Source organism: Acartia tonsa, chromosome 11 (genome assembly GCF_053477335.1).
Source record: "Acartia tonsa isolate MP-2025a chromosome 11, ASM5347733v1, whole genome shotgun sequence".
Classification (NCBI taxonomy): Eukaryota; Metazoa; Arthropoda; class Copepoda; order Calanoida; family Acartiidae; genus Acartia; species Acartia tonsa.
This window is the reverse complement of record NC_137270.1, coordinates 24,362,201-24,388,460: the sequence shown is the minus strand read 5'-3', so window position 1 is coordinate 24,388,460 and position 26,260 is coordinate 24,362,201. Positions and strand designations below refer to the sequence as shown.

General features: G+C 31.8%; 4 protein-coding genes across 4 annotated transcripts; 3 read left to right on the top strand and 1 right to left on the bottom strand.

Moving 5' to 3' along the window:
- The first annotated feature begins 1,241 nt into the window (after window positions 1-1,241).
- LOC145332553 (uncharacterized) lies at window positions 1,242-3,010 on the top strand. Its single transcript, XM_080177559.1, has 2 exons — window positions 1,242-2,376; window positions 2,881-3,010. Exons 1-2 carry the CDS (start codon window positions 1,309-1,311, stop codon window positions 2,884-2,886), a joined length of 1,074 nt encoding a protein of 357 aa, XP_080033685.1. The 5' UTR covers window positions 1,242-1,308; the 3' UTR covers window positions 2,887-3,010.
- LOC145332557 (uncharacterized) lies at window positions 2,891-3,968 on the top strand. Its single transcript, XM_080177562.1, has 2 exons — window positions 2,891-3,024; window positions 3,609-3,968. Exons 1-2 carry the CDS (start codon window positions 2,941-2,943, stop codon window positions 3,951-3,953), a joined length of 429 nt encoding a protein of 142 aa, XP_080033688.1. The 5' UTR covers window positions 2,891-2,940; the 3' UTR covers window positions 3,954-3,968.
- Window positions 3,969-4,735: 767 nt separating this feature from the next.
- LOC145332552 (nucleolar protein 9) lies at window positions 4,736-25,761 on the top strand. The gene is made up of 19 exons (XM_080177558.1): window positions 4,736-4,934; window positions 5,307-5,363; window positions 5,979-6,037; window positions 13,237-13,344; window positions 14,116-14,227; window positions 14,803-14,870; window positions 16,553-16,647; window positions 17,615-17,676; window positions 18,215-18,286; window positions 18,788-18,865; window positions 19,350-19,469; window positions 20,021-20,135; window positions 20,625-20,752; window positions 21,184-21,279; window positions 21,613-21,695; window positions 22,659-22,806; window positions 23,661-23,719; window positions 24,207-24,316; window positions 25,560-25,761. Exons 1-19 carry the CDS (start codon window positions 4,821-4,823, stop codon window positions 25,700-25,702), a joined length of 1,827 nt encoding a protein of 608 aa, XP_080033684.1. The 5' UTR covers window positions 4,736-4,820; the 3' UTR covers window positions 25,703-25,761.
- LOC145332554 (mite allergen Der f 3-like) lies at window positions 7,346-11,657 on the bottom strand. Its single transcript, XM_080177560.1, has 2 exons — window positions 10,845-11,657; window positions 7,346-7,645 (listed from the first exon to the last, which is right to left on the bottom strand). The coding sequence occupies exons 1-2, from the start codon at window positions 11,614-11,616 to the stop codon at window positions 7,386-7,388; spliced, it is 1,032 nt and encodes a 343-aa protein (XP_080033686.1). The 5' UTR covers window positions 11,617-11,657; the 3' UTR covers window positions 7,346-7,385.
- Window positions 25,762-26,260: the final 499 nt, after the last annotated feature.

Below are 26,260 nucleotides of genomic sequence, written 5' to 3'. Positions count from 1 at the left end.
TGCATAGATAAAATGGAATACAAAAACATTTCAATGCCAAATTTAGCTCTGAAATATATAAATATCTGTATTAATTAGACACATATATACAGTAAATGGACACATGGGCCTTCTGTCAAAAGTCTAATACAATTGCTAAGCATCATATGATACTTATGGTTAAAGAAAACTCTATTCAGGATTTAAAATCTATAGAATGTTTATAACATAAATAGAAAAAAAACATCAGAAATATATTCTGATGATTAAAAAACGGGAGGAAATATGAAAATCTTTGGCCAATAACACATGTTATAATAGTCCTTATTTCAAAGTGAAAATATTTACAAAGAAACGACGACATTTCATTATTTTTATAGTAAGCGGCATTGTAGAGACAATAAATTCTCGAAACATAATTTCCTATTAAACATGATAAATTACAATAATAGTCTTTTCTTTATCTTTTGATAAAAAAATACTAATAGCTTTTTGTGTATATATTGTTTTTAAAAAAATACTAAAACTTATTGTAATTAATGTAAAATATTTCACACAAAGTTTTCTGTGTAAACGGGGAAATATGACAAAGAAGAAAAACTACAGCAACCAATTCCATAACAGAACAAATTTTCAAAATCAAAACAAATAACACATTGTGATGATTCTGAAAGGCATGTTTCTTAAAAATTTATCAATTTACTTTTCAACCTTTAATTTTTACTAGTGAAACTACTCTCTACAACTAGATAGTCCGTAGGCAAGGTTTTATTTTAACTAAGGTGGAGAATTTCGTAGGTCTAGCTATAAGGTAGACAGCTAAAAATATTATTGGTGAAGGTTAATTAATGTCAAAATGATCATTACTGAACAAAATGATTTCTTCCGTACGTTTGTCTGCCAGTATTGCTATACGCATAAGCAAATATGCTAATTTCAAGCCCTTTCAACAAAATTATCTTAAGAAATTGTTGTATTTAAAAAGTGTGATCGATTGGAAAAACTATTGCCCCTCTTAATTATTTAAGTTAGCGCATTCGTTGATATTTCTAAAACTATTTTTCTCTGTTTTGTGTATCTATCATAAACCCAAAATCTAACGAATATACTCGATCAAATGTATTTAAAATACAAAGTATATATATGTTTGACATTACACAGCTAGCTGGTATTTGCTTAGATTATTATTTAAATGTTCGATTTCTTTGATTGATAAAAAATAAAACAATAAACAAAATCTGAAAAATTATAATTTGCAGAAAAATATATTAAAAGAACACAAAATGTGATATATCCATATTGTACAGTGTACTGTATCCAAGAAACAAAATGGCTCCTAGTAAACCCGTCCGCAGCCTAACCGACCTCAGCATAAAGCAGCTAACCAATCAGATAGTAACAGTGTGCAAAGCTAATCCAGGCGGCGATAGCGCCAACCTGACAACTCTAAAAAATGCTCTTCAATATCTACCTGGCGTTTTGGCCGACACTTTAGTTGACAAACTTATCAACAACCTCATTGACAAACGAGATAGAACATTGAATCCATTGTTTGCAGCATTTAGATGTTTACCACTGAACAGTATAACCAAACTGGACTTTAGACGTGCTTTTATGGGCTACCGCTTGTCTCGCGATCTCAACGTTGCATTTAAATCATTTTGTGCAGAAATTTTAGTCAAAACTGATCGTCTTACGGAATTAGTGTTAATAGCAAAATGTACTGATGCAATACTGAAATGCCTAGCTGACAATTGCCACCAATTAGTTCATCTTAACGTTGCTATCAGCGATGGCATTACAGATGAGGGTGTTCAGGTTCTATGCCCGTCATCTGAATCATCTAATAAAATGCATTTAGGTTGTTATAATCTTAAGATTTTCAACCTAAAAGATTGTTATATAAGTCCACCTGCTATAGCCAAACTAGTGATAAATCTGCCAAAGTTACGTCGTGTATATTATACAAATATGGCATCTGTTGTTCAGGAATTAAGAAAATCGCCCCAAGATACATTCTGTCTCGACTACTTTGAATTTTATTCATCAGAAAATGAAAGCTTTGACTTATGCACAGTCCCAGAAACGTTACCTGAGCTTACGACACTCAAACTATTAGTGAAAGATCATCACATGAATAAGTTGACAGAATACAAAGGTTGTCTCCAGCAAATTGAGCTGGAACTATCCTCTGAAACTGGACCTGGTTGTGCTAACTTTTTTCGAAGCTTGTGTGCTAGTAATTTGGCAAACATCAGCCTACAAATGACAAGTTTCCCTGCAGACTGTATTCTGGCGATTGCCAGTAATTGTTCAAAATTAAATACATTCAAATTTGTTGCGTCGACGCTAGAAAATGAAGAAAAATTAGTTCCCTCCACTAAATATTTTCAATGTCTTAAGGAATTTATATTTTCTTTATTATTTTCTCATGTGATTTAATAATTAATAATTGAGGTATTTTGTATACTTAAAGGAGGACCAAGTCCAAACATCTACAATTACATCAAAAAAATCTTTTTATTTGGAAAAATAGGTGGCAACAAATGCCTTGTTTCCTCAAAAAATTGAAAAAGAAATGGTGTATTTTGGGTGGGTGGGTTGTGACATTTTGTAGGTCAATCTGTAGAAAAATTTATTTCCATTACCTCTAATTCTAATATTTAAAGATGTAATATTTTTTGTCTGTTGCTTAAGTTCTCAATAAGTACGGAACCAATTGGGTTGTCAGTTTTAGGTGAGCAAGTCATAAGATGGTTTTAGGCTATTTTATTTCCTGATTTTAATCTTAGAATGGTTACAAGCTATTTTTCGAGCCCCTTCAAATAAAAAGCCTCCAGACGCCAGTGGCATATCTGCTAGTTATTCAATATGAAGGAAAAAAATATAAATATGTCCGACTTTTAGTATCTTGGCTGTAGAGTTTATTCTGACGAGGTGAGTGATTCAAGTGAAGACGAAATGGAGCCGAACAATCAGATTGGTATCAGATCACAAAGCCTAGAGTTTTTCATTCAGCATTCCACTAAGCTTATCGAAATCCAGGTAAACGTTTTGGACAAGGTTATTTATGTTGCTTCAGCGGAAACCTAGTATTAAGTAGGTGAAAACTTCATTTCCAATTTATAAAAAAAGATATGAACCATTTCCTTTAATTGGATTTCTCTTCTTAGGGAAGGGAAATTGGGTCATCTCAAAAAACGCCTATCTCAGAAAACGCCCATCTCAGAAATTAAGGAAAATATTTTTACCCTGTTTAGATAATATTATATCTAATGAAAAGAGATTTTCTTAATGGAATAAAGAGATGTTTTAGATAATTAAGGTTTTAACTTTTGTCAATAATAAAAAGGATTTTTTTCCTTTTTGTTATAGATATGTCTTCGCCTTGAATATTTTGTTCTTACAGGCGTTTAGGTACCAAATTGCCCGCGTAGATTTTTTTTATTTTGAACCCAAGGTAACACTAATCTGTATCTGTTTAAGACTCCAACTTCATAAATTTGAAAATATTAAAGCTGTCCAATTGATTTTAAAAGTCTTAATATTTTATTTCTTAATTTAAAGTTTTTTGTAGGTAGGTATGGGTTCTTTTATTTATTTTTGTTTGATGGCGGTTTTTTTTCCAGGTTCAAGCAAATTGTGCTAGCTACATGAATGTTGGCTACCTAGCCCAGCTGATAAGAGACAACCCACTGTCAGCCTGTGAGAAGTATGTCCTGGATTCCCCTGGCTCTGACCTGGGACAGCCAGCTATGGAGCTTCTCATAAACTCTCTGCCTGCTCTAAGGAATAGAATGTTAAGATATGAAATTGACAAAAACATAGTAAAGTCTAATTCGTATATTAAAGTAACAGGTTGCCTGTTTGTACCGAAAGAACCTTTTAACCACTTGACCAATATGGTTTTCCTTTACTTTAAAGGTTCTTTTAGGTCCATGGAAGGTTTATCACTATTTTGGGGGAGTTACTAAAAATTATCTTTTTACACTAAAATTAAAAAGGAGGATTGACAATGTATGAAATGTACATTTTACTATCATATTGGTCCGGTGGTTAGCGAGATCTTACCGCACAAACACACATACCTATTTAAAGATTCCAGCATTATTTTACTTTTAGGTATAAAATATTCCTATACTAATCAGTGTAACTGTAAATATATTAAAAAGTCATACAATTTTAAATAACTTTAGTACAAAAATTATCTATAATTATTCCAACATTAATATTCTGTGGGTTGTAGAGTTTTAATGGTAACAAGATGGAAAAATATGGAGCACAAGTGTATTCAAGAATACAGAGACAACATCACTCAATCTAATCTGGATTTAGAGTTGATATGATTCTTTGGAGGATTTTTAACATAAAATATTATCAACTTTTTTGACCAAGTATTTTAAATCTATGATCTCGAGTAAATACACAAAATTTTTGTAAATTCTTATACCTACATATTTGTATATTTTAACACTAAATTTTGAGTAGGTAATAACTCAAACAACTATTTATTTGACATAGGTTACTATAAGAATTTTTTTTGTGAAATATTAGGTATATTTAAGTTTTTAATTAGGTATGTATTTACTATTTAATATGACGTTCAAAATTTCCAATTGTATAAACTAGCGATTGAGCAATCCGAGGCACTTTAAAAGATGTAATTGAAAATGTAAATATTTTTAATCTGATTTGGCGTTGTAAGAACTTTGTCTATTTAGCTATCATTAAATGGATTTTAAGCTTTCTAGAATGTTTGCAAGAGCCCTGTATTATACTCTGATTGTTTGATCTCTACATTGATTACCCTAAATTATTGGTTTTGTTACAGTAACCCTAAAATGTCAGATAAGAAGCATAAGAAAAAGAAGAGGTCCAAATGGCAAATGGCTCGAAGAGCGCAAAGACAGGACCAGAGGGCTGGAGGAGGCAGAGGTGCCAATGACATCTTACAGGTAACCATCAACAAGAGTTTCTATAACAACCTAGGTATTTATTTTACTTCAGTAGTAAGGTAGCTCAATCTAAACAGGCACAATTCAATACAGTAAGGATCTTCAGACAACAATTTTAATATGGAAGGGTTGGTTGTCTCCCTTGTATTGTACTATGGATTTGAGGTTAAAGACCAAGAGTTTAGCCTCTGATTGAGTTAAAAAGCTGACTGTGTTCAGTCCAAGAGCAACTCACCCTTGTCCCTTACCTACTACTTATGCTAGGTTTATCTACGGTCCCTAATTTTCTTTTTTGCTCTTGAAGCGTTTTTATTCTTCTAAAAAATGAATTGAATAGGTAAGTAATAAATAATAATTTTATTGTTTGTTTAGGATGATTTTGACTATATGGTCCGTGTTTTGGAACGCTGGAGAGAACCTTTCGAAATGGTAAAAATATTATTCATGGCTTAATATCTGTTATGTTGAATTTAATTTTGTAAAACTTTTCTTTAAGAAAAGTTACGAATTTTTCTTAAATATTTTAATGTTTAGGTACCTAGGTATAAGTTTTTATGTTGTGAACTTTAGGGAGGAAGGGGCATTGGGCTATTTATGAGTGTCCAAACGTTTTAACCACTTATTGTAATAGAAGGGGTAATTTTTATTAGATTACTGGGGATTTACAATGTACATCAATTTATTGGCCATTGACTTATCCATTTAGATCCCTGTGTTAACTTAGTGTTCTTAAGGAAAGATAATCTACTAAGATACCTGAATGGCGTAGGAACCACACAGTCAGGGGATGTTATTTAGCTAATTATCAAATTGAAATTGTTGTAAATTTGGATATTTTAGTGACTAAAAGTTGGCTTGTTTTGTGATGTAACTTAAGGAAAGTTGGTAAGAAGAAGGGGAAGTGAGATGTGGGAAAATTTTTCCCTAGAATTGTTTGTCACACTCCTGGTCCCTTGTCCCTGACAGTAGGTAAAACGTACTTTTTAGAGTGCTTACATGTCTAAAGCATTTTCTTTACATCACTGAGTACCTCATTTTTTTAAGGATGATGAAAGAAAAGTATTCGTCCGAAATGTTTTTCAGACTATGGAGGGGAAAGAAAGGTAATTCTTTTTTCTAGTAGCAAAGCTACTTTATAATTCCAAATGTCTGTTTATAAGTCTGTCTGACAATTTTAGGGTAAACTTTACTTTCTCTGCTCCTATTTAATATATATGGTTGAATATTTTTTATTTCAAATTCCCTATATATTGTCACATTGTGTATTTAATTCAGTTCATTGGTCTGACAGTCATGCAAAAAATTATAAACATATTTATCTACATATAATTTAAGTGCTGTGATGTTCTATTTTCATAAATTTTTATGAACACTACTGAACATCTGCTATTCAAACTTTAACTACTAAACAGCACAACCTACTTTTAATTGTAACTTTACAATGTAAAAACTATTTTAGTTATTATTAAGAAAGATTTAATTTACAACATTTATTAAATATATGATGCTTAATGTGCTCTGTTAGTGTCATAATAATTACTTATAAGTTATACAAGATTAAAATATAAATAAATTATTTTAATGAAATAAAATCACAGCATTTATATTACAAATGTAAATAAACAAGGATGACAACATCCATAAGTAGCGAAGCATAAAAATTATGTATAAGAATTTAAAGATTAGTTGTCAAAAACAAGTATATTGGGGAAAAATCACGAAACCTTTTCAACATTTGTTTTAAATTTTTTAATACTTATATATCAGTACTATGATTAACAGACTGACGGTCAAAGTAAATTACATACTTGATGCTCAAAACAATGGGAAATTTAATTTTGATATTTTTAACTAAAAACATTTTGAAATTGGACCATAAACACCAAAGATATGAGGAAAAATGAAAAAAATATAGAAATAGCCAAAAACCTGCAAAAAAGCAGTCTGACCCCATTGATGTTTTCTTGAAAAGACAGAAAATTTAATTTTGATATTAATAACTGAAAAAATTTTGGAAATCGGACCATAAACACCAAAGATATGGATAAAAATGTGAAAATACAAAAATATCCTAAAACCTGCTTAAAGGCAGTCTGACCGTCATAGTTGTTTTCTTGAAATTGCAGGATATTTTATTTTGATATCTATAACTGAAAAAATTTTGGAAATTGTACCATAAACACCAAAGATATGGAGAAAAATGTGAAAAATAAAAAATAGCCTAAATCCTGCTAAAAAGCGGTCCGACCGCAATTGATGTTTTATAGTTAATTGGGCTCCTTAATAATGGGAATGTTGTAAAAAAAATCAGCCTTTTATCTTTCATAGTAGCCGAGAAAATCACATTTCCCCCAAACTAAGACATACGGACAGACGGACATTTCAAATTATAGAGTAGCTTAGCTACTAAAAATAAAGAAATTTAAAGAAATTTAAAGAAATTTGAACAAATTAAAAAATATTGATAAAAGACACAAAAGTTTTCATAGCATGTTTTGTTATCCTGTCAATTGTCTCAGCTAACACAGCAACAACTCTTTGTTTCCATTTCATATCCTTGTCAGGCTTACCATCATCCTCTATGATCTGTTGAATCCAATCATAAATTGGATAAATTCTGTGGTACACACCAGGTCTATCCTTCCTGCCACATCCATATCCCCAGCTGACTATTCCAACAACTGCCTTACCACCAACCATTATTCCACCACCTGTAATATGGAATACGTATGTTTACAATGTTAGTCACTACTTTGAAGAAAAATGTCATTCCTAATTATTCTGTAGGTATCAATGGAACATCTTGAAGATTAAAGGGCGTTCATTATAACTGCTGACTTACCTAATGAATTTTATAAAGGTTTTGAATTGATCTTAATTGCAGAAATACAGGAAATTCAAGGACAATTAATTAATTTTTAGAGTTCTAACTTTTTAACTAGATAAGGTTAAAATTTGACTAGTGCAATTTTTTAAATCAGGAAAAGAAAAAAAGCTTAAATAGGAAACTGTTCAGGTAATTGACTAGCTGGGCTCTAAATATTTTGTATTCAATCAGTATAAAATGATTTTGGAACTTGCTTGCCCTATATGCTATTTTTCATTTAAATAATTAAAATGTGAGGGTCTAATAGATTGATTAAATATTAAAGTATCACAGTAAAGCTTCTGTATTATCCTGTCAATTAGATACAATGAGATTTATAGAACCAATTGAAATATTAATCTTCTAAAATCAGTTTTCTTTAGTGTTTGCTAGTGTTTGAGTAGACTATTTTCAATGAGTATGGTCTGTTGAAAATAGTCAAAAAACCGCTAAATGGCTGAGCCGTTAGCCATTACTTTTTAAATTTTTTTTCAATTTAGGGAAAATAGACCTACCAATGATTACTCATGCAAAATTTCAGATCAAAATTCGAATTCTAAGTGCCATTTATACATTGATTACGAGATGGTTGCATTAAACCCCCCCCCCCCCCTGTTTGGACCGGATTCGGATTCTTACAACACAATGGCATAGACTCGAAATAAAGTATTACCACACTTTACCAATAAACTGTAAACAAATATGATAAATATACAAGCAAAATAACAAGTTAATGTTGAGATTCAAATCCTTCTCGTCCCTTCTTAAGCATAAAATGAATTTGAAAATTTTAATTTAGATTTTAATTTCCTTATAAGGATGTTGTTTTTATTTGTCGTCTTTATGACAGGTAAATATTTTATGAATATATTTCTAAAATTATATATATAAAAAAAATATTGTACAATAATATCAAATTAAATCAAAAGTATTTCAATTTGTTTTTTTTTTTGGTGCTAAAATCATCCCTGACTTGAATGAGAGATAAAGTTTGTTTTGATTAAAATTGCAGAAAGAACATATCATTAAAATACACATTAGTCTCTTTGTGAGCTTAAATTTATAACATTATTTTTTGTTAATGAATTAATGAAAAAAATTTTGTTTAAAATTTGACTTAATGGCATCTTGTATATTATACTTTACATTCCATCTTAAAAATAAATGTGTAAGACATATATGTTTAGATATCTGTAAACCACCAATTTATGACTATGGAAATTTGATCAGCTGATAGGTTTTAATACTAGATGTTTTTTAAGTAGAGCAGCTACTCTAAATCTAGAGAATAAATCTAATTTTGCTTAGAATTTACTTTTAGGTGTTTTAAACATGGTAAATTAAAGATTTTATTTTGATAATTCATCATCATAAAACAATATCTTCTATAAACTGTGAGGAAGTTTGATAAAATTACGTTTATTTTGCAAGCTTGATTGAAAATACTTCATTATTTTTATAATTCTGACAAAATAGATTTTCTGTTTAAATAAATAACATAGCCACAAAAAGGTTTAAGTAGTTATTGAAATATTTTATTACTATTCTTGCTAATAAAATATTCGTTAACTATGTTTTAATTGCATTTTTAAAATAGACAAGAAAAATATTCTACTTAAATGGCAATTTTATGAAGTTATCTTATACCTTTTCCAAAAGTTTGTTTTATAAAACTATTTTATTTTCCATTGATTTTATTGATTATATAGGTTAAAAATATCAAAAGTATTTTTTAAAGGCTACAGATTAATTTTGATTAATTCCGATTTTTTATTTTTCCAATTTTTTTCAAATCTAAAAGAATATGCATGTCTTTTCAAAGAATAGATTATATAAAAAACAAAATTAAACATATTCAGGCTTTCAAAAAGCAAAAAATATTCTTTTTTACCATTAAATCGCAAATTTTTAAAATTATTAAATTTTAAGCTTATTTTGCATGGAAACACATTTTTTCAGTTATTTTTTCTCAACAATGGATCTTAAATGATTATTACTAAAAACTTTTTATGAAAATGTTATTAACCAAAACTTCAAATAAAGGAAATAATTGCCGTTTGCAAAAATGTGTGCAAAAAGTTGCCAATATCTTGTTAGAAGGGACTTAATGGATTTTAATTCTTACTACTTACAACTTAGTGGACTATAAACTATTAGAAAAGTATCACTTTAAGTTGAAATTTTGAGGGTCAACTTTTTTTCTTTTAAAATTTGCAGTGACAAGAATCCGTCCAAAAATAAAACAGTGAGATTCTCCGCGGATTCCAGATTCTTATGTTTTTGACAGATTCTGGATTCTAGCAATATTTAAAAGGCTTTTAAAAAAAATAAGTTAACGGATTAAATTATATTGGGTATAATATAAACTTGAAGCCGTTAGCCATTACTTTTTAATTTTTTTTTCAATTTAGGGAAAATAGACCTACCAATGATTACTCATGCAAGATTTCAGATCAAAATTCGAATTCTAAGTGCCATTTATACATTGATTACGAGATGGTTGCATGAAACCCCCCCCCCCCTTTTTGGACCGGATTCGGATTCTTACAATAATTCGTCCAAAAATAAAACAGATTCTCCGCGGATTCCAGATTCTTATGTTTTTGACAGATTCTGGATTCTAGCAATATTTAAAAGGCTTTTAAAAAAAAATAAGTTAAGGAATTAAATTATACTGGGTATAATATTAACTTGGTGGTGTATGTGGGGAGAGATGGGGGGGGGGGGGGTGGTGATCTTTGCCTTCATAGAGGGGGTTTGAAGATAAAACTCAAGAAGCTAATTTTAGCTTAACAATTAAGAATCCATATCCACAATAAAAAAAAAATTCTGATTCTGGATTCCAAAATTGGCCAAAAATTCCAGATTCAGATTGCCAACCCTATTAGGTTTAGTACCCAAAATCCAAGAGACAATTAGAATAATAAACTTTAAATCCATGGTCCTTCCTTTTATATCCCTTCTGAATTGTTCAGTTCAAAGTAAAATGAGATAGCTTTAATTTTTATTGTACACATTTGTATATTGTTCTTTTAAACTTTAACCTGAATCACCCGTACAGGAGTCTTTTCCCTCTGTATCTCTGTCAACACCTGCACAGAACATATAATCTGCGTCAAAGTAGATACATTCATCCTCTTCATCAGAACATTTCTCAAAATAACATTCTTCATTAGGAAAAATTTGAAGATCTAGCTCATTAAAATCCTCATAATTGGAATATTCAAACTCATCAACACGACCCCAGCCTTGTAGTTTGACATCAAGGTTATCTATGTCTTGTGTTGGAGAAACACAGGCTGGCTCTAGGTTATCCATGTCCTCTTCAGGAATTGAAACTTTGATAAGTGCTGCATCATAATATAGATCTTCACTTTTTATATTAAAGGACAAGTCGTTCAAGTAATGGGATATTGATAGCTCCGGTGAATAGTTGCTTCTATTACCCATTACAGGGTTGAAAATACTAACTAATATGCTGGCGATATTCTGATTTTCTGAGAGACAATGTGCCGCTGTAAGCACCCAGCCATTCTTTAACAAGGTTCCGCCACATTTCAATGATAAAGTATCAGCATTAACTAGTTTGACAGCCCATGGATGATCAGTATCATTAGCAGGTGTTCCACCAACAACACGCTTTACTCTGCGATGAGTTTCTATTCCTCGGTGAATATGACATTCACTATCAACATAAACAGAATTGGCCCATTGATCTTCTATTAGTAATTCTTCTGTTTGATGTTTTAAAGGATTAGCTGTACTAAAGTCAGGGAAAAAATGGGCTAAGATATACAATTTTTGTATAAGTTTCATATTTAAATATATACGAGTTTCGTATGTGAATTAGTTTTAAAATGGTATCCATTTACTTTTTTCCTTCTTTTATAAGGGTTATCAAATCAAGATTTTAAATTGTAACTTACAACATGAATTGAAAAAACATCGTAATAGAAATTTCTAGGCAAGCATAATTACCCTTAGGCAAAATATGTTGATACTTTTGTAACACAAAAAGACTTAAATTGAAACTGTTAGTATGTAATTTTACAATGTATATTTATTTTATAGCTGTATATATTAGCTAGTGGCTCTGCCCCTAGAGGCCTCTTGATTGAGAGAGGGGGTTGGTTGTGAGGGGGTAGTGTCAATCCTATTCTTTAAAAAGGTCTTTTATAAGTTATGTTTTTAGATAAAAAATGTTGGGTATTTTGATTCAGAATTTTTTGTCTCTTTAGATTGACACATGAATGTTAACAACAGACCGACAATCAATTTTAGCGACTTATAGAATAGCTTAGCTGCTAACAAAAATAGATTTTCATTGAATGATTACGAAATTAATTGAGCTAAAATTCCTGAGAAATTTACGTTGAATTATCTTAGACTTGATAAAAGTTACGTCACTGACACTGTTAAAAAAAACTATTTGAATTCTTTACCAAGAAATATAAAAATTTTAACAGCACAATTAAAAAAAAGCGAAGCTTTTCTAAAATGAGTGTCAGTTCGTCAATTAGCATTCTTGAGACGATTCCTATGATTATTGAGCATACTTTTTATGTCAATTTGTAAACGTTATTTGCTCTTAATGTTTTTGTTTTTCGACACTCGTGGATAATGTCATCCTTGTTTAAATTAAAATTTTGTTGGACTACTTAATCTTATCGGACTGTAGATTATACATTAGAGAAAACACTAGAGGGAGAAAGGGTTAAATAACTGTGTTTCCCTAACGCAATGACCTTAAGCCGACTTTCAATTGGGTCTATAAAAATCAACTAATGGTAACGGGAATTTTAACACAGCCGTAGCAGAAAACAATGAATTTGCTAGCAGACGGAAAAGGTCATGTATAAAGGGGGGGATGGGTAGTTATTTGTATATACATCTATACTATAGATCTGTTGATTATTATGATTATATTTAAATCCAACATTCTAAACTTCAATAGACTGGTATTAAGATCACCGAAATATATTTCACATTGGAAAAAAGACTTTTGTTTCACACTAGTGAATTTATACGGGATGGTAATCCGTCAAAATTTTGGACCAGATTTGGATTCTTACTAGAATCCGTCCAAAAAAAATGGCGGATTCTGGATTCTTATTTTTGGCGGATTCCTGGTTCTAGCAATATTTTAAAAGGCTTTTTTTAAATTAAAAAAACAAGCGCTACAGATGTCCTAAAAATTAATGTTCTTGGTGTTCTATATAATTCATTTCCAAGAATCGAACCAGATTTTAAAAGATATTTTATATAATGATGATAATGACAAGTATTAAAAACTCAAGACGCTAATTTTAGCATACCAATTAAGAATCCGAATCCGCTATTAAAAAACGGATTCGGATTTCAAAATTGGCCAAAATTTGGGCTGATTCCGGATTTGGATTGTCAACCCTAGAATTTATCATACATTTTTTTGTTTAGGATATTTGTTAAAAATCAGTTGGCTAGCCGAGTGATTGAGCTGATACTGCCACATGCGGATGTCTCGGTTCTGCAAACATTTACCAAAGCCATATCTGAGGAGCTAAGGTAACTAAGATTGTATCTGCAGCGGTTTGCGAGAACATGCTGATCGATTATTTTCAAAACTAGGATGACAACATCCATAAGATGCGAAGCACATATAATCACGGAATGTAAGAATGAACAAAGTGAGTTATAGATCATATGCTCAGTTGTTAAAAGAATAAGAAAATCTTTAAAAAGTAAGATTTATGTCTTTTGTAGCATGACCGACAGACAGACGGACAAAACAATGTAGAGAATAATTGCGTGATGTGTCATATTAATCTTCACTGAAAATCAAAGTTGTCTATCTTCAATAGTAACCGAGAAAATAACATCTCTCTCACACCGTTACGGTTTAACTGACTGACGAACATACAAAGTGAATTGTAGAATAGCTTCTCTTCATTAAATAAACCTACTCTTTAAATGTCAATAGATGCCAAACGGCAAATTGTACATTGGATGTGCGCAAGAAAACACGCTTAAAATAAGTCTTTTCCGCGCATATATGTTCGTTGTGGGGTACTCTGTATTATACCTAGAGAATAAGCTATTCCAGCTTTTAAAATCTTTTGTTGTTGTTGTTGAAAAAATCAATTCCGTTAGATCTTTAAGATTTATATTTAAAATTGTCTAAGCCTATTGTAAAATATACTGGTACCCGAAGGGTAATGAGTAATTTTTTACACTTGTTTTCAAATAAAGAAAATGATATTTACGAAATTTGATGATGATTATTGATTAATCATGGAAACTTTTATGTTTTACCATATTGCATCAAATTCTTTTTAGGCAAAACTGTACAGACCAATATTGCAGTCATGTTCTGGAAAAATTACTTATTTTGTGCTGTTTTAAACCTATGGATGAGGATAAGAAATTGTTTGAACCCTGGGTAATTAAGGTAAACATTGTTTGTTAATTGCGGCTACGCCCCTCCAATTTCTATTTTAGTTTTGAAAAGAACTTTTTTGGAAAGATCATAGTTTTCTAGGGTGATTTCTCCATAGTTTAAAAACCTTCCCTTGATCTATGAGAAGCTTCACTGTAGAGGAGATCCATTTTGGTTTACCGGTTAGCGTTAGTACGCACAGACAGACAAGAAACGGAGACATCCTGTTACTATCATATAAGTATAGAAACCTACAGGTACTGTGGGGACGAGATACTATCTTTTGAGGCAAACAAAGGTATAGGTGTGTAGTAGCTCCCCTAAAGGCAAGGGTCATGCCGGCTAATCTATAATAATTATAATGGAGTATAAAAATTATCTTTAGGTGACCTAGGCTTTTTAATTGGACAAATTCCGAACTCCTTAATGCCTTAGAGACTAAGGGCGATGATAAAAAAGCTGCAAAATTTTAACTCCTTAAAGTTTTTATTTGACATTTTATTATTTCTATATCGGCGAGATAAGATCCCTTTAAACTGGCCTATATAAAAGTTTTTAAAAAAATACACCTAGGTATTTTATTTTAGATGTGTAGATTTCTGTGCAACAATTTTGGTGAATTTTCAAGAAACACTTATGCCAGTCATCTATTAAGGTAGGTAATTTATTTTTAATCTCAATATAACAGAAACTGTAATTATTATTAATTTTGCAAAAAACATTCCTCAGGCTAATAATAAGCATTACTCACACGGACGGGGAAAGGCAACCAACTATTTCATTGCACGACCTTCGTCTGAGATCAGGGTGGGCATACAAAAAACCCACCCAAAAAAACCCACCCAGGGTTTTTAAAAAAAAACATTGAAAAAAAACCCAAGGTTTTTTGGGTTTTTGAAAAAAACATTGAAATTTCATGTTAAAATTTACAAATTAAAACTCTATTTACTCAAAGACTAGGATCTAATAACATTTTAAAGCAAATTTTACCTTAAAAACGTAAAAAATATAAAGTAAGAGGGGGGGGGGGGGGGTAATGCAACCATCTCGTAATCAATGATTAAATGGCACTTATAATTCGAATTTTTATCTGAAATTTTGCATGAATAATCCTTGGTAAGTATATTTTCCCTAAATCGAACAAAAAGTTGGAAAAGTAATGGCTAACGGCTGGCAGCTCAGATGTTTTGCCATTTTTCGGCTATCTTAAGAGCAAATTAGTCACAAAACCTATCTCCACATAATACTTTTTGTCGCTCAAAAACCTTATCAAACGGTTCTAGCCAGTTGCTGTAGGTACTAGAAATTTTAAAAATGGTTATAGCTATCATTTAACATGAATTAAACCAAAATATGTTTTAAAAAGTTGATTCCTACGTAATCAATGATGAATTTGCCCTCAAAATAGGCAAAAAACGGCTAAACGGCTGAGCCGCCAGCCGTTACGTTTACAACTTTTTGTTCGATTTAGGGAAAATAGACCTACCAAGGATTACTCCTGAAAAATTTCAGATCAAAATTCGAATTCTAAGTACTATTTTATCATTGATTACGAGATGGTTGCATTAACCCCCCCCCCCCCCTTATAAAAATGATGCTCTACTTATTGTTCAAATGTTTATGAAATTACTTTCTCTCAAAACTTAATTTCAGAAAACGCTTTGCTACTAAATTGATGATATAATATAAATTGTGTAAATTACATAATCATAATTGATTTTTAACTAAAACATACAAATTTATGAAAGGAAAGAGTTACAGTGGCGTGCAGAGGATTTTATTAAGGTTTATAATTGATCGAAATGCCAGTTTTTTTCATTATCTATCAGCTATCTTGTTTATTGTGGAATCTTGCTTACCTTTTACCTACAACAACATAAACATTAATATTTCATCAATATATCAAATGTATTTTACTCCTAAATGAAAAAAACCAATAAAACCCGAAAAAACCCAATAAAACCCAGGGTTTTAAGGGTTTTTACGGGTTGGGTTGGGCTTTTTAAAAAAAACCCTGGGTTTTTCCCCACCCTGTCTGAGATGTCCTAACTGTTAATGGTAATGAGTTTTGGGCCAAGGCTTTACCCCACTCCAACTATTAATGTCGCGCACCTAACATAGTAGCAGTAGGAACCATTTTAATGACTTCAGTTTTGACCTGTTTTTAAGCCGAGATTCGAACCTATCACCTCCCCGACGACGAGTGGATGCGCTACGTGTTGAACCACGGTCGTGGGTATAATAATAAGCATTACATTAGTATTATTCTCAAAGAAAAAAAAAACATTGCAGCATGCCAAAAAAAATCGTGGTATATTTGACTATTATTTATTTTAGGACTTGCATTGAATGCATTACGGGCGTTAGGATCCACGAGAAGAAACAAAATCAAACCCAGGGCTATGACGAGATGACAACATTTCAGTTTTCAGGTATATTCAAATTTTCACAATGCCAATCTTCTAAGTCATTTGGTTGTATATTCACTATTCGAAAACTATCGTTTTACCCAATTGTCATTGTTCTCTTTCAAAAGCTTAAATTTTCTTATAAAATAATGTGTAACAAAATATGTTTTGATCGCTTTTTTAGCCATAATACCTGTTTTTGGGAAGCTTTACATGAATTTTTAGCTTTTTAGGATTTTTTTTTTGTTAATTGGAACTCTGGGTACACCGACAAACGTCCTAATACGACAAACGTACTAATGCGAAAAACGTCCTAAACGACAAACCTCCTAAACGACAAACGTCCTACCGCGACAAACGTCCTACTGCGACATCTCTTTAGTAAAACGTCCTAAAAATTTTCAAAAATTATGAAATAAAAAAATCTTCCAAATTTAAGGACAAAATCCTCTAATTGTAAGAATACTTATCAATATAAAATTCAAAATGGCGATAAAACACAGGAAAATAATCTTTAACTGAATTTTATTTTTTGAATAACTTTAACCATAGGCTAAATTTTAAAAATCTGTCCGACAGTTTTCCCAAAGTCTGTGTTGGCTATCAAATGGTATGGTTTCGAACCCGATACATCCTTGCATTACAAAATTCGACCTTTAAATTTTTAGGACGTTTTACTTAAGAGATGTCGCAGTAGGACGTTTGTCGCTTAGGACGTTTGTCGCGTAGGACGTTTGTCGCGTAGGACGTTTGTCGTAGTAGGACGTTTGTCGCGGTAGGACGTTTGTCGGTGTACCGAACTCTGTATTGATCATCTGCCTCCCTTTTTCAAATAAAATATGGATCAAACATAACATAAACGGATAAAAATTATTGTCAATAGTTTTTAATAAAAAATTCCATCTACAAAAGGGATATTTATGTTTATTGCCATTGTAAATTGTATTAATAAATTATCATCCATTGTCTTATCCCTTAATATTTTACCTAGAGAATAAAGATTTAGTGGAGTGTCAAGAACTATTACAAGACAGAATTTTACAAACTGATCAGGTGCGATAATGGATATACAATGTAAATGGATATTATGACAGGGGAACAATAGTCAATTTAGGTTTCTAACTAGGACATCACTTAATGGTTAGTTCGTTCATCCTGAAGGAGGGGAGGGGATGGGTTAACAGGGGTTGGATGGGGGGTATCTTTATTAACCAGCTACGAGTTTCACTTTATTACAGTACATGATAATCTGGTTTAAGATCCAAGTAATAATAAATCCATTGGTACGATTCATGTTTTAGAATCAGACAAGGACGTCCAAGAGGTTTCACCCCCCCCCCCCCTACCCCAAATGAATTTAGGCCACCTCCAAAATTTTTAGAATGATAACATCAGATTATCCCCCCCCCCCTTCCCACAATTATAAAATCCAAATAGTCCTCAAAACTAGGAGAGACCTCGAACCATCACCAACGAGATAATAGTGAAAAGAATAACAGGATTTCTTTAAAAACTATTGAGAAGTGAATCACATACAAAGATTCTTGTAGAATATTCTTGGTACTAATAAATTTAATCCTGTGCTTTTTAGGACTCCCTATACGATGAAATGACAAGCGTTGTAATTCAGAGTTATCTTAAAGCAATGAAAGAAGCAAAACAGGTGTTGTTATTTATCGCATCGTATTATAGACAGCTTTCCGCGGATAGTAAAATAAATTTTAAACTGGTTTATTTTATTATTCGTAGAAAATTGTCTATAATATGTGACGAATAGAGATGCTTTGCTCATAAATGTATGCCTTATCTTTCTAGAAAACAATATTCTTTAAAATATCTGAAATTTATTATATTCATGTAAACAGAATGTAGGTAGTTAAAAACATAAAAGTGAAATTGATATGTGGATTTTCTTTTAATATTTATAGAGTTGCTACGCTTTTTAAATTGTATCTTACTCTTACAAAAATCATCTTGCAATGTTTCTAATCAATAGGATGATTATAACACGCATATATTAACTATCAGCGCTAATCGTTACGGACGGACTATTCCTAAATGTAGGAAAGCTTCACTTTAGCTGTTTGTATTTTTGGATATAATTAAATAACTACCTAAAACATTAACCCACAACAAAAATTAATTTTCTTTTTCTATCTTTTAGAAAGAAAGGCTGAAACCAGTGATAAAATTTTTGTCTGAAATCATCTTCTTTAATGACCCCAACTATGCTTACAACCAGGCATGAGTAAATTAATATTAGCATTAATTGAAACAGTTTATATAAAAGTAACAGGCTGTCTGTCTGTCTGTCTGTCTATGTGTTCCGAAAGATCTCAGCAAACACTGAACCGATATCATATGGTTCTTTTATAGAGTAAAGACTCCCTACAAGTTCAAGGAAGGTTTATAACTATTTTGGGGTAGGTTAATGCTACCCTTCCAATCGAAATTGCTTCCCCCCCCCCTTTTCTTCTAGTGCCTCTAGGGGCGTAATCGCAAGCTTTTTTTTATAAAGGATTAAGCCAATTTTTATTAAACAAATAAAAGCTTTATCCTAACATTATGAATAAAAAAAATCAAAGATGGCACAATTTTTAATCTATAACTTAAATTTCAATACCAAATCTATTCAATAAAATCTCTAAAAAATAAATTCTTCAAATAATTAAATGGGTAGGTACCTACTTGTAATAATGTTTTAAATAATTTAACTCTGATACCAGTCATCTCTGCGGTTACTGGAGGTTATTCTGGAGGCAAGCTGCATCTTACCTAAGTTATTTGTCATCATTTCATCAAAACTATTTGAGGGTAAACTGTCGGAGCTCATCAAAACTAGACAGGTAAGAAAGGGATTTGGTCTAAATTGTTCATTTATACAAGGTAGCAGGATGTCTGTCTGTTCGTATGTCGGCATGTGTGTACCGAAAGATCTCGGTAACCATTGTACTAGGCCGATGTGACTCTTTTATAGTTTACTTTCTTCTATATTGTTTTAGATGTGTTTTGTTTGTTGGAGGGTATCTCAAAGAATCAATACTCCCAAGAGAAATCATTTTAACGTACAAACTCAAATTATAGAAAAGCTATGCAAAAAAAACGTAATACTATTTCTCGTATTCATTCAAATCCGATTTATATCCGGTAGGTAAGAACCGGTTCTTATCTATACGAAAAAATTATGTGTAGCGTCGTATTTTATACCTACTGTTTTCTACGAATATAAAAATGTACAATCATAAGATTAAAACCAGTTTTTTAGCCCGTGGCTTCGACATCTCGGGGCTATAAAAACTGGTTTTAATTTAATAATTGTACATTTGTAAATCCGCGGAAAGCTGTTTTTAATACGATGCGATAAATAACTAACATAATAGGATATATTTTTATTCAGACAAACTTTGTTGTGCAAAGGTATTTCGACTTTGTACCCACAACAGAACTTTTCGACACGGCCTACACAGAAATATCTCCACACTTAGAGGAACTTATTAATGAAGGATTATTAGGTTAGTCTATCTATAATTAATTTTAAGATTAGAGTACATTACTAGAGGGTTAAGGGGTTAAATAACTGAATCTCCCCATCCCAAGGACCTTGTGCCGACTCTCAATTTGGTCTTTGAAAATCAACCAATAGTTTCGGTAATATTAACACAGTCAATTAGCAGAAAACAATTTGGTAGCAGACGAAAAAGCTTTTTGAAAAAGGGAGGGAGTTAGTTAACTGTATTGTATATACATTTATACTATAGATCTGTTATGTTAAGTAGCATGATGTCTATCCGTCTATCTGAAGCATAAGATCTCGGTTACTTTACCCAAAATTGTTAAAAATGTTCCCCCTTTTATTTCTTTGTAAACAAAAACAAATAAGTGGATCGGGGAATCTAGGCCTACCTGAAGTTTTAACATAGAAAAAAATAGGAAGAGGGGGGTCAGTGCTAGACAGTCACTTTCAGGGAAATCACTGCAATTTTCTCATTTTAATATTTTAGGTGACATCCTAGCCATTGTGAAAGCCAGTGTTCGGTTGAAGTCAAAACAGGGAGCTATTCTCATGGATCTGGGCAAAGCTCTGCACTGTAAAGAAGACCTGGAGGACTTTATCATGCCGTGTATCAAGGGATAAATGAATACCTATTATAATATAATTGAGTTAACAATATTTTTCTATGTTGTCAAATCAATAAACTGACCAAGCTAAAATTGCTTGATTCACTTCACTAAGAGATGCGATTGATAATGAGTATTTTTTTACTTGAACTATATTTCGGAATGATAAAGTAGACTTTTTCCTTTTAAATTGGGTTGAGAAAGATTTCTAACTGAATGCTTATCAATTCAACCGATCTCTTTTCGAAACAAATGGATTTATCAAAATCTTATTATCTCTTTCATTGGCTCTTAACTTTTCCACCAATATTTTTAATCTTATAAAGGGGTTAAATTGTGTATCCTTATTTGGTTTCTACAATACATTAATCTATCATCCATTGTCTTATCCCTTAAGATCCCTGAATATTTATTCCTATATTCATTTATATTTGTGTGTAGTTGACTCCTGTTGATAAAATGACGGAGGAGAGTAAAATATGTTTGCATGGCAGTCTTGTCCTACAAGAGCTATTTGACTTCAACAAACCTATTCAGGTAGATTAGATAAATGGATATAGGATATATGGACAGATTAATATGTGTCATCAATTTAGCATGCTAATATAGACCTCATTTATTGGTCAGTTCATTCATTCAATAAGATGGGAGGGGATAAGGTAAAGGGGGTGGGTGGAGGGTTTTGTTGCGAGCATCGGAGTACATGAAAATCTGTTGCAACATCCAAGTATTAATACATATATCCGATGATTAGAAACAGTAAAATTAAATTCTCTATTAATGCTACACGAAACAGACGTACAAACCGACCATAATATAAAAAAACATTGTAATTTTTAAAAAAAAGTTAATCTTTCATTTTATCTTTAGGTTGTTCGAAGTTTGCTGAGCCTAGATCCTAAAACCCTGACCAGTATATTTTCTGATAGAATTGGAACTCATATTTTAAATAGGTAGGTACCATTTCTACCCTGTCCGTAAAGTTTCCGACATTTTTAGGAATTTCATTTCCAGTATAGTTTCGAAACCGATTCATATCCGCTGGATTAGAACCGGATCTCAGACTTACTGAAAAATCATGTATAGCAAAGTAATAAAAACAAGGGGGGGGGGGTTTAATGCAACCATCTCGTAATCAGTGAGCAAATGACACTTAGAATTCGAATTTCGATCTGAACTTTTGCATGAGTAATCCTTGGTAGGTCTATTTTCCCTAAATCGAACAAAAAGTTGGAAAAGTAACGGCTAGCGGCTCAGCCGTTCAGCCGTTTTTTGCCTATTTTCAGGGTAAAACCATCATCAATTACGTAGGAATCGACTTTTTAAAACATATTTTTGGTTTAATTCATGTTAAATGATAGCAATAACCAATTTTAAAACTTCTAGTACCAACAGCTACCGTCTAGAACCGTTTGATAGCGTTTTGGAGTAGAAAATTGTATTATGTGGAGAGAGGTTTCGTGACTAATTTGCAGTATAAATATCAAAAAAATGGCAAAATAGCTGAGCCGCCAGCCGTTAGCCGTTACTTTTCCAACTTTTTGTTCGATTTAGGGAAAATAGACCTACCAAGGATTACTCATGCAAAATTCTAGATGGAAATTCGAATTCTAAGTGCCATTTGCTCACTGATTACGAGATGGTTGCATTAAACCCCCCCCCCCCCCTTATTACAGAATCGAATATTAACAAAACTGGTTTAAATCATTTCCGCGGATTTTTTTTCATGGGGGGGGGGGGTTCCACTTTCCAGGGATGATTTCTATTAGGAGGTTAGAGTACCCTCCAATAAAATAGTTCTAATTCTTCACTAAACCTATGTGAAGCTTTACTTTAAAGGAGAACCATATCGATCCAGTTGTTAGCAAGATCCTCCTGTCAGACAAAGAGACATACACTGTTAATAAACTTTTAAGGTTCGTTGCAAGTGAAACTGTTGGAGAGAAGAGTAGAATTAGTTTGGCACGACGGTTGTCAGGACAATATGTAGAGTTGGCATGCAACAAACAAGGCTCCTTTGCTGTGCAGAAACTTTGGGATGCTGTACCTATGAAATTTAAAAAGGTAGGTTACTCAATGAAGTTTTAATCTTGTTATCCCATTCGTTATTTAAACAAAGTACTTTTTATTGAATTTTAATTTTTGTTGGTTCCAAACGTAACTAGAATTTCATTTTTTCTTCTTAATAAGTTTAACTTGATGTAAATTGTTGTTTATCGTTATACGGGAGGACGTAAATCAATCGTCCATTGTTTTTATGCCTAAAGATCCCCCTATTTCAAGTTACTTTGTATAGGACTTTTGTATAAAGCAACTGGCTAATTTGATTTTTATGTTACTTTGATGGATGCAATGGTATAAGTTGTTATTTGAATTTCTTAAATTGGCCATTTCTAGGCTCTTCCTTTTTGGCTGCTTAATTATTTAACAAGGATGACAACATCCATAAAAGCGAAGCCCTGAAACGGTAGGACATACAGACATTAAAACTTGTATAGTGTCAGAACTGAATAATCAGAATATAAATGTATAAGAGTCGATGCAAAATTGTAAGTAAATTTGTTGAAAAACTGCTTGATACAGAATAATGTTTATGGACATACTTACATTTTTAGGACTTAATTAGAGAGTTGCTTCGCTTATAATATTGTACTTTATTGTCCCAGAAATCAGTATACTAAAAATCAGATCAATAGGATAATTAGATCACATAAAAATTTGTTGTTAAAAAAGTAAAAAAATCAACATGTTTTAAATGGACGTACGGACATTTTGGTTTTGATTATAGAGTTGCTACGCTTTTTAAATCGTACATAACTACTAGAGGAATCACCATGCAAAGTTTGAAATCGATAGGACAATTCTAACATGCCTAAATTAACGAAAAAAGCTATCCGTTATAAGTTTAAAATTTTTAGACGATCGTTGAGGAGTTATCAAAACAAGAACGAGTTCTGTCCAATGATCAGTTTGGATTGTAAGTCTCATTATTAAGAAATATTTGATGATAAAATTTTCATGCTTAACTTTATTTTTATTCAAGGATGACAACATCCATTAGTAGCGAAACATAAGTAAGCCATAGGTGTACTAATAGACAAAGTGAGTTATAAAGCAAATGTTCAGTTTTAAAAGTGAAAAGAGAGAAAAACAAGAAAGATGTAACGACAAACATCGGACAACACTGTGTGTAGGCTAGATGCGCATAGGCAATAGGAATTTTCACTGATAATTTCAGCTATCAATCTTTAAAAGCAGCAGAGATATTCACATTTTTCCCATATCGTTACGGCCGAACTTAATTACTGATGGCAGTCATGGTGAATTATAGAGTAGCTTCGCTACTAATAAAAATATACATAAATGCATTCATTACTAATGGAAAATTTGTCTTTTTATATTTTAAAATAATGTCTTTTTTGTTGCGCTATTTGTGTACATGAATAATGATTATCCTTGTTTAGTTTTGTGTACAAAAGCTGCGCTGTATCTGTATTTGCCCATCAACCTTCAGAATGGTTAGCCACCATCACTAAGAATGAGAAAGAAAAGGAAATGTTCAAGGATATCATAGGTAAATTTATTTAACTTTATTACTTGCTATTTATAAAAAAAAACAAGGATGACAACATCCATAAAAGCGAATCTCTTAAACGATATGACAGACGAACATTAAATCTTGTAGTGTGTCGGAACTGAATAAACAAAATAAGAATATATAAGTTTTGACAAAAATATACTTAAGTTTGTTGCAAAATTTCTTAAATACAGAATTCTGCTTAAGGACATTTTTAGGATTTGATTATAGAGATTCATCGCTCATAATATTGTATCTTATTGTAATTGGATTCTGTAATCCAAAAATCAGATCAATCGGGTGACTTTATTACATAAAAAATTGTTGTTAAAAAAGTAAAAAAAACACATGTTTAAAATGGACGTCCGGACATCCTGGTAACAATTATAGAGTTCCTACGTTGTCTAAATCGTTTCTAGCTACTACAGGAATTCTCATGCAAAGTTTGAAATCTATAGGACGATTCTAACATGCTCAAATTAACGTAAAAAGATATCCGTTACGGACGGACTGACTGACCCTAATTATAGAAAAGGTTCGCTTTTAATAGAAAAGCTTCGCTTTTAAAAATATGGTATCTTACAAATATAGTAACAGGATGTCTGCCACTTTAGGATCAGTTTTGTCGTATACAAAAGCAACGGGTTAAACGATCTTTACACCAAAGTATATTAAGACAGATTAGCATTGTTTCTTCAGGCAATTAAGCTTTTGGCGGGGGGATGGTTGAGGGATGTTACGACACCCTTCCTAGGAAATAAATGGCCCCGTGAAAAATACATCCCAAAAATTCTAACACCAAAATACAAATGATATTAAGTAGAAATTTCATAAAACCTTGAGCTTATAATGTACTTGTTTTGTTTTATTTCTGAAACTCAAGTAATATATTTAAAAAACGTGCATATATTAATTTTTCAATGAAAAACAGTGTATTGTTCATTTCCTGTCAAAATATTGGCTTTTCTGCTGCGCTAATTATTAACATAATTATTGTTGTTCTGTTTATTTTCAAGAAAAAACTTTTTCTAGTATGGCTTCAAAACCGATTAATATCCTCTGGATTAGAACCGGCTCTGAGCCCTATTTAAAAATCATGAGTAGCATCGTATTATAAACAATTTTCCACGAATATTAAAATAAAAATTATAACAAAACTGGTTTTGATCTTAAACATCTTTTATTTTAATTTCCGCGGAACGCTGTCTATAACTCGATGCGATGAATACCTATTCTTTAGGCGATGCTAAACCTGAAATTAAGAAAAACAATCAAATGAAACCACCTGAAAAAGACTCCACTGATGCCCTGGTCAAAACTGGTGAAGAACCTCCTAAAAAGAAGAAGAAGAAGAAAGAAACTTCTTATCTTGATGATCTCTAATTATTTTGTGGTGTTAATACTTTCATTATTTTTTTTATTGGGATATAAATAATATTTTTTAATTAAGATTTTCTTCATATATGTGTAGACCAAAAATTATACTGATGTTTACATTTACAATAGCTACGAACGTCCAACATTCTGCACTTTGATTATACAACCTTTTTATGGAAGTCTTCATTGTTGGATCAGGCATATTTATAACCCAGTTAATTACCTCGTTGAGGCGAGATTCTCCCTCGATTTCAAGTGATCGTTTAGAAAATCCAGAACATCGTCCGCTTGTAATGGTATGCGGTACTCTAAAGCCATGTTTAGGATAAGGTTAAGTAACATCTAACAGACAACCAATAATTTGATTGCACATCCTTTGTCTGGAAGTCATATTTGTGCAATGCATGGTAATGAGTTATGCCGGTTTATGGGCCAAGGCATATACTAGAAGTGTCACATGCCAGACATAACAGCAGTAGGTACCATTATTAATGAATTTACTAAGACGCGGTGTGGTCCAGACACAGACACGCTATCATTTACGCTTATGCCGCGGGTTTGATA

Coding starts and splice junctions, on each gene's coding strand:
- LOC145332557 (XM_080177562.1), top strand. CDS start 2,941: ATGGAGCCGAACAATCAGATTGGTATCAGATCACAAAGCCTAGAGTTT. Junction 3,025..3,608: donor CTAAGCTTATCGAAATCCAG/GTAAACGTTTTG, acceptor TTTTTTTTCCAG/GTTCAAGCAAATTGTGCTAG.
- LOC145332552 (XM_080177558.1), top strand. CDS start 4,821: ATGTCAGATAAGAAGCATAAGAAAAAGAAGAGGTCCAAATGGCAAATG. Junction 13,345..14,115: donor GCCATATCTGAGGAGCTAAG/GTAACTAAGATT, acceptor AATTCTTTTTAG/GCAAAACTGTACAGACCAAT. Junction 18,866..19,349: donor CCAACTATGCTTACAACCAG/GCATGAGTAAAT, acceptor CTCTGATACCAG/TCATCTCTGCGGTTACTGGA.
- LOC145332554 (XM_080177560.1), bottom strand. CDS start 11,616: ATGAAACTTATACAAAAATTGTATATCTTAGCCCATTTTTTCCCTGAC. Junction 7,646..10,844: donor CTCCTGTACGGGTGATTCAG/GTTAAAGTTTAA, acceptor TCCATATTACAG/GTGGTGGAATAATGGTTGGT.
- LOC145332553 (XM_080177559.1), top strand. CDS start 1,309: ATGGCTCCTAGTAAACCCGTCCGCAGCCTAACCGACCTCAGCATAAAG.